The 8,301-nt window shown below is 44.3% G+C and overlaps 1 protein-coding gene across 1 annotated transcript; it reads left to right on the forward strand.

Annotated features, from left to right (window-relative positions):
* Positions 1-328: 328 nt before the first annotated feature.
* On the forward strand, positions 329-7,999 carry zgc:65851 (uncharacterized protein LOC321113 homolog). Its single transcript, XM_022218951.2, has 4 exons — positions 329-1,312; positions 4,158-4,475; positions 4,599-4,723; positions 6,001-7,999. The coding sequence occupies exons 1-4, from the start codon at positions 569-571 to the stop codon at positions 6,368-6,370; spliced, it is 1,557 nt and encodes a 518-aa protein (XP_022074643.2). The 5' UTR covers positions 329-568; the 3' UTR covers positions 6,371-7,999.
* The last annotated feature ends 302 nt before the right edge of the window (positions 8,000-8,301 follow it).

An 8,301-nucleotide genomic window follows, 5' to 3' on the forward strand; every position in this document is an offset into this window, starting at 1 on the left:
CCATTTACCATTCTGCTGGGACAGCAAAGAAAAACTGCAATGACAGTGGACAGTATGGACTGAGGTAACATGAGACAGTCCCGTGGCATAATGAATGCACTGAGATTACATGTGTGATTTTAGCATGATGCGATTTTATTTGCATGTCACTAAAACAAAACATAACAGGTACTCGTGACACATTAACTTGAAGTAAAGTGAAGTTGAATAGATGTATGAGATGAAATATGTAAAATAAAGCCCCTTCATACAAAACGTGACCATGATTAGTTGTTGTGCTGCTGCTTGAGCTACAGGACAGAGACAAGGAGCTGCATGAGTGAGTTCGTGTCTCCCCAGAGGGTGGAGGCTTTCTGCAAAAGGTTGCAGGTTTCCCTCATCTTCTGTTGTTGCTGCGTCAAATGATGCGCCGCTGCGCCTTCGCTATAAAAGCACATGTCCTGGCCAGACATCACTCGCATCTCACTTTCTCTCTCTCACACACACTCACCCTCACACACACTCCGAAACTCCACACGCACTTTTCTCTCCTGTGCAGAACTACCGGCCGGACTCCACAAAAGCAAACATGAGTTACTCCAGCGACATCTACAGCAGCAGCTCCTATCGGAAGATTTTCGGAGATGCCCCCCGACCCGGTCGTGTTAGTCTGGGTAGCAGCAGCCCGTCCCGCCTGCACTCTGCTGGGTACCGCAGCAGCCACCGCACCTATGGGTCCCCCTCCGTGATGTCCTCCACCGCCTACCGCAGGACGGCGGCGCCCGGCCGCGTCTTCTCCTCCATGCCGGACTCCGCGATGGACCTGACCCAGTCCACGGCGGTGACCAACGAGCTCAAGATTATCCGCACCAACGAGAAGGAGCAGCTGCAGGGCCTCAACGACCGCTTCGTGTCCTTCATTGAGAAAGTGCACAACCTGGAGCAGCAGAACAAGGTGCTGGAGGCGGAGGTGACGCTGCTGCGGCAGCGCCACAACGAGCCCTCACGCCTGCACGAGCTGTACGAGCAGGAGATCCGCGAGCTGCGGGCGCGCGTGGAGGAGCTGACGCACGAGAAGAGTCAGATGCACCTGGACTGCGTGCAGATGAACGAGACGTTGGAGCGCGTGAGGGAGAAGCTGGAGGAGGAGAGCCGCCTGCGCGAGGAGGCGGAGAACACCCTGAAGGGCTACCGGAAAGACGTGGACGACGCCACACTGGCCCGCCTGGAACTGGAGAAGAAAGTGGAGTCTCTGCTGGACGAGATCGCTTTCCTCAGGAAAGTTCATGAGGAGGAGCTCCAGGAGCTGCAGGCGTCCCTGCAGGCCACACAGGTAGCTACCGTCCCTGAACACCTGCAAGCCCGCAGACCCACAGGTGGAGCAGTCTCTGTTTTACGCCGCTCAGAGTTATTAGCAAAGCGACATCACCAGAAACATATAGTAACAGACTAACACTTCAGCTCCCAGGCTCATTTCCCCACATACCAACATAATACTGGTGATACAGTGACAGGGGCTGTTCTCTGACTGAAGCCTCGTCCTCGTTTTTCCAAATTATTTCAACACACTGTAATATCGCTGTAACGCTTCACACAGCAGCAGAATCAACAGACCAACTAGTGCTGTGTGACATGATTTTACATCCAGGCACTGTACCAAAAGTGAACTAGTTGCAGTTCTCCTTACATTTCTACTTTGACCTGCTGTGTGCTTCACATTTAATCAATCTAGCTGTATTTACAGTTGAAAAACCTTTGAAAGACCAGCTCAACTCACAAAAAATATTTTCCACTTGTTAAAAAGTGACTGCACCCCTATATTGCGACTGGAATGTTGAATAGTGCATCAACATGATTTTAAAGATTTAATAGAAGAAAAGAGAAAGGGATCATAGGGTATATAGAACCCATTCATAAATCACGTTGTTTAGAGTCTAAACAAGGATTTTAAATATACCAAACACATTAGGTCGAAACAAACTATAGTATTGTCTGACGAAGCTGTAAACATTTTTTTAACATACATATTATGTTACAAGAAATGTTAGTCTTTCATAGACACACGTTTTCATTAGGCTACTACAGACGTAAAGTTGTGTTTTGCTGAGTGATGTTCTGACTGATGCAGATAAGAGCAGCTGCAGACCGTTACACTAGACTCCATTACTGTTTGGTTCGACACCTGTAAAATAACAGGTCCATGCAGGTCCACGGTCTGTTTACAGACTGTAGTCGCCTGCTTATTTGTTAGGCTCACAAGGTTCTCTAAACACTGAAGGGATTCAGAAACCAAACCCTGCGGACGTGTCAGAGTTGAGGAGAGTATGAGCAGCTCCGTGACCGTGTGTCGATGGCGGACAGCTGCGTCCTCTCTGAACACTGCGCACCGGGAAATTGATGGCACTGCAGTTCAGTTTCAGCAGTGCGCGCTCTCCATTCTCCAGAATTCAGGGGGTCTCGCGCGTCCCTGCAGCGTCCCGCCCGCTCCGCCACGCGCCCATGAAAACTTAAAAGATGTTAAAGCTAATAAAGCGAATCTGGTCGGCAACGCATTTTCTGTGTCGATTGTGTCGTAAAACTGAATTTTCTGGGGCGTGGGGGTGGGGTGGGGGTGGTAATGTGAGTATCTCATTACGGGGTTCCTCCTTCTAATACAAATACTCTGAGGGCGTCAAGGTCGTTGTAAAGTTGGGTCGCCATTGGCTAGTTCATGTTGTGGGATAATGGTGATATTTTCATTAATGGAGGTGAGAAGGAGGGAGGGCGGAGGGGAGAGGAAAATGCGGAGAAATAGCGCATAATCCAGGGGTGTGGTCGTCCCAAGGGGCAGCAGGCAGCGGTGCACTGGCATCTGTGTTCTGTAGCTATAGTTTAAGCAGCTAAACCTATTTAACAGCAACACAACAATGGAAATACTGACAATTTGTCAAAAAAGTGAACCGACTGCAGGCTAAATGCGCGCAAGTATTGTTTTCATTTACAAAACCACCAAGAATATCGATTGGGGTAGAACTTGAGTTACCCTGAGAATTTATGGCCTTGCTATTCATAGAACAGTGATAAATCTAATCATGATTCAGACTGAAAACTAAAAAGATGAAACTTTGACTCTGAAGTGCACGCACCAACTTTTAGTGCAACTTTGAACAGAAATCCGTTAAGTGAATGCACACGAGTATTGAGTAAGCCATTCAGGATGGTTGCTGGGTAGATTTCTCCAGGGTCTCTCCTCTTCCCCGCAGGGAATATTATTGTTATGCAAGCTATTGACAGCACAGCTCAGCAGAAGAGCCTGTCAGCAGTCGATTCATCAGTCCTGCAGCAGTCCACCTCACTGGACTGCAACTCAGCTCATCAACACCCTGCTCACCTTATACATTTATGTATATGTCACCAGGAGAAATACAGTCTGACTACAGTGCAGGAAAAGAGTGTACTCTAAATGAATGCAGCTGTGTAGCAGAGGAAATAGCCTTTACCTGCAGTCAGCTAAAGCACTGAATTGCTTTTGAAGAGTTAGATTATTCAATTATTTGCTGTATTTTTTAGAAGTATATAAAGAAATGCTGTTGTTTTCATCAGGCGGGTCAGTTAATTATGAAGTGGCTTAAAAAGTTTTTTTGTCATTCATGATGAAATTCCATAACTTCAGCATGCCAGCGTGTTACAGAGTTTTTGAATTACGGTCACTGCTGTTAAAAGAACAAACACAAGTAAAGTCAACTACCCAGAGAAAAATTAAGATTTTTAGGTTCTAAGTATTTAGAGAAAAAGCTTTTTCCCCTCTGAACCAGACTTTCACACTAGAGACTTTCCTACCCACTTTTTAGGCCACTTTAAACTTCATTTGGTCTTATTAGCAAATTATCCATCCATCCATCATCAATACACTGCTTTCTCCTCACTATGGGTTGCGGAGGGTGCTGGAGCCTATCTCAGTTATTAGCAAATTAGATTCTTCCAAATTAATAAACAAGAAAATAATCTCGAGTGAACAAGTCTGCAGTTTTTTGAATGTAAACACACATAGTGCTACTTTTTGAAATGACAGGAATTACTGATCACAAATATTTGACATGGTGCTGGTATTTCTATGTCTGAACCTATTACAAGCTATCGCTCATATTTTTTTTTAAAAAAGTCTCTGCTTTTTAAAAAAAACCTTGTCCTGTCTCTAGGTGTCGGTAGAGATGGACATGAGCAAACCGGACCTGGCTGCAGCTCTCAAGGACATCCGGGCCCAGTATGAGAACCTGTCAGCCAGGAACCAGGCCCAGGCAGAGGACTGGTACCGCTCCAAGTTTGCCACTGTGACTGAGGCGGCTGCCCGCAACCAGGACGCCATCAAGCACTCGAAGGAGGAGCTGAGTGAGTACCGCAGGCAGGTGCAGGCCCGCACCCTGGAGATCGAGGCCCTCCGGGGCCACAATGAGGCCTTGGAGAGGCAGATTGCTGAGATGGAGGATCGACATAACAATGAAATAGGAGAGATGCAGGTATGTACCAGACATGAGGTAGAACAACAGTTAATAATACAAGTTACAAGGCAAATGCTTGGCTAATGCGAAGCATAACAAGATAATGAGTATTTCATGATGAAATATTGTGTGTTTGTGCAGGATACCATCCAGCAGCTGGAGGCTGCTCTGCGTACCACCAAAGGAGAAATGTCCCGTCACCTGCGTGAATATCAGGACCTGCTGAATGTCAAGATGGCTCTGGACATTGAGATTGCTGCCTACAGGTCTGTTCTATTAGAAACAATAAATGAGCAATCATTTTGGGAAGTTGAACTAACTTGACTACACTACACTCTATTAACCTATTATTTTAAATCCCTCTTGGTGAAAATCAGATTTTTACTTTGTAAACATGCCCATGTGGTGTTTCTCTATGTCAAATGATACATTGTTAGCTAAATAATCCATTAACAAAATGACTGAGCATTTCCAACTTGAAAGTGCAGTGAACTGAAGACAGTCTCAAAAACACAGATTCAGACTTTTCATTATATATTTTTTAATCTATCAACTTGTAAGGTATTATTATCCTTCTTCAGTAGGTTTTACAGTTTGAACACATATGAATTAATTACTTCAATGTTACAATGTGCCATTGTGGAGTGTAGCAAAGTTTTACAGTGTTTGACCAGAGTCGTAGGCGAACTGGTGTGTTTGAGTTGCAGCATACAGTGGAGGGATAGGTGGAGAGAGAGGCAGGGCCTTCATGGATCTGGTATAGAATCACATCCAAGTCATTTTAGGGCTAAATAAATAAAATATGTAATTTTAATACACAGGAGTGGGTGTTTTGCAGGGTGAAACTAGTGAGCTTTTTAAAAATGTTCTATTTTACATAGTTCCTTCTTCATTTTTGAAATGAAATATGATCAAAATGAAAGCTTGTTTTTCTTATTTGGCTTTTATGGATGCCTTACATGCAAAATTCCATTACAGCTTGGCTTACATAAACTTTCTCAAAATCCACTAAAGTCAACAAAGCAGGGCAGCCAGAGGTCTGCCTTTGAATTATAAGCTCACATTCAAGTTTTCAGTTGATTTTTTATCAGCTGAAAATGTGCACTTCAATGAACTTCACTTCTAGTCCAGCATTTACTTTAAGCATTTTTAGAATGGAACTCTAGTGGGGCGTCTAGTGGCCTATTTTTTGAGACATGGCATGATTCCATTTTGATCCAGGCACCTTTGCTGCATGTCATGCATCCCTGTTTCACCCAACAATTCCTGTCTACAGCAACATCATAATGTGTTCTAAAATGTGGTTTTCAAGGCTTTCTCAGAGAAATCAATCCTTCCAAGTGTAACAAGATAAATAATGGGAAATGGTACAATGTGAAACCTCAGATCTATCTAAGTCGTCACCCAGAACAGACACCAGAGGTGCTGCCATTGATACTGCAGTAACATTATATCCCTCATGAGAGACAGACTGTGATAATAAAAGCAACAAATCCAGACCAGGATGTGATGTCATCTTTTGTCTCTCTGTCTGTGTCTATAGGAAGCTGCTGGAGGGTGAAGAGTGCCGCCTCAGCTCTGTCGGTGGCGCCATGGTCCAGTCCGGCTACCCCGGCTTCTCCTACATGTCGGCCCGCACCTACACCCTTGGAGCCTACAGGAGGTCCGGAGCCAAGCCTGAAGAGGAGGAGGAGGAGGCAGAAGAAGAGGAGAAAGAAGAGGAGGAGGAGGGAGAAGAAGGAGAGGAGGGAGAGGAGGGAGATGACCAGGAGGAGGGTGAAGGTGAGGGAGAGGGAGAAGAGGAGGAAGAGGAGGAGGAGGAAGAGGAGGAGAAGGAAGAGGAGAAGCCAAAAGAGAAGGAGGAGAAGGAGAAGAAGAAGGAAAGCCCCACCGGGAAGAACAGCAAGAGCTAAACTGCTTGTTTCTTCATCATCATCATCAATAACGCATTCCACATCCCACCAGTCACTTATGGATCTGTTCACATCATCTCTGTGTCACACACACACACACACACACACACACACACACACACACACACACACACACACACACACACAAATCTGCACACTCCAGATGCCTCACACCTTCTGTGTTTTTCTGTCTCTGGTTGCTCTGTAATTCAGAAGTGATTAGTTTAAACCTTATTAGACAGAGAAAGAGCTTTAGAAAGGACTAGATAGCACTACAGTGGCAGAAGAGTTTAAATCATTTCCATACGCTGCCGTCATCATGATTTTACATCACAGAAGTGCAGAGAGAAGCGCCGAAAGCTGGCATGATTGCACAAAGTTTCTTGAGTTTGAAGTAGGAATGTTTTTTCCTCCATATTAGCAACAATAAATGTGCCATTAATTACCAATATTCAAGCAATCAAATATCTTGAAAGTAACAATTTTGTCAGCACACAGACTTAGGATAACCGCAGATCCTGGAGCACGAGAAACAGCCAGTCCAACTTTTACGGTGCTACTTGATTTTTACATATAAAAGTTGGGGAGTCCTGTGAGTAGAAGATTTTATGGTAGAACAAAGCTCCACCAGCTCACTCCTGAATGTCAAGCAGAAAGGTTTAGAGGAGAAACTGCTTCTATCTGAACTTGAAGTCCAACTGCACATTTCGCACAGCAGGTGAATGCCTCACTTCCTTCCACTATTCTCCTTAGTTCTGCATTTCATCTCTCTTTTGTTTACTGCAGTGTCACAGCACGGCAATAACGGCAACTCGGAGCTCAGAAAAAACTACTGGGAGGGCGGGTGGAATTTTCAGGTGCTGGAACGGAGGAGTGCTGCAGCTTCTCCGCGAGGGAGTGCATCTTTGGGAATGAAAAATGTAGAGTTTAAATTGCTGCTATATATATTTTGGGAATATAAATTATCCCCCCTTTGACTGATTCATTTGTCAAGGATTTTTTCTCACGACAGAGTATTTAGTATTTCATTATCTTTACTTTTAGAGAAACCCAACCTGTTTTCTTTCTCCTCACATGGTGCTTTTGTTTCATTTAGCTGGAAATAGGAAATGAAGGGAAAGAAGGTGTAGCTGTCAGTGCCAGGCAGCTGATGGTGACACTGACAGCCCTCGGCCCAGACTGCAAGTGGCAGGTGGGGCAGATGCTACTGGGTTCATGGTTAAATGGTACAGAGTCACATATAAGGGCTATTTTCACCATAACCTCTTCTGTCACTTTGCCCTGAACTGTTTTTCATCACTGTTGTTCATCATGTCCCTCCCTCAGCCTTGAATATTTGACAAATGAATCAGCCAATGGGCATGAATGCATGGCCTGATTCTTGGAGCTTGAATATCTACTGGACGGGATAGATTTTTGCTTGTTGTGTGTTCAATTAAAAAACTTGCCTTAACCATGAATGAAAGTTAAAATAAGACATGATTTCACCTGCATCTCACTTGTTTCTGGGAGGGCAGAAGAGTGCTGACACTTTCCAGACCGTTCTGCTATACAACTGTGACTGTATGTGCTGCTATCTCATGCAGTGATATTCCTCTCAAAGCCAAATAAAGACATTTATTAACCAAACGTGCTGCATCCCCGTGTCTTCTGTTGAAAACTGATACAATAACATTCATGGGTTTGAAATTAGTTGACAAAAATCTAAACAAAGACGTCAATGAAATGGAAGATGTTGGCAATATTTAAGATAATACTGCTCAAAAGGATATACATATTTTAAATAGGAAAGAAGAAGGTGATAATTAGATGTGAATAATATCCAGTTTGTCAGTGCCAAACATGGATTTAGGATGAGTGCAATCAATAGAGAATGAAAATGTGATCCTGTTGAGTGCAGTAGCACAAATGAATTAAAATGAGGTGTAAAA

Source organism: Acanthochromis polyacanthus, chromosome 7 (assembly GCF_021347895.1).
Source record: "Acanthochromis polyacanthus isolate Apoly-LR-REF ecotype Palm Island chromosome 7, KAUST_Apoly_ChrSc, whole genome shotgun sequence".
Classification (NCBI taxonomy): domain Eukaryota; kingdom Metazoa; phylum Chordata; class Actinopteri; family Pomacentridae; genus Acanthochromis; species Acanthochromis polyacanthus.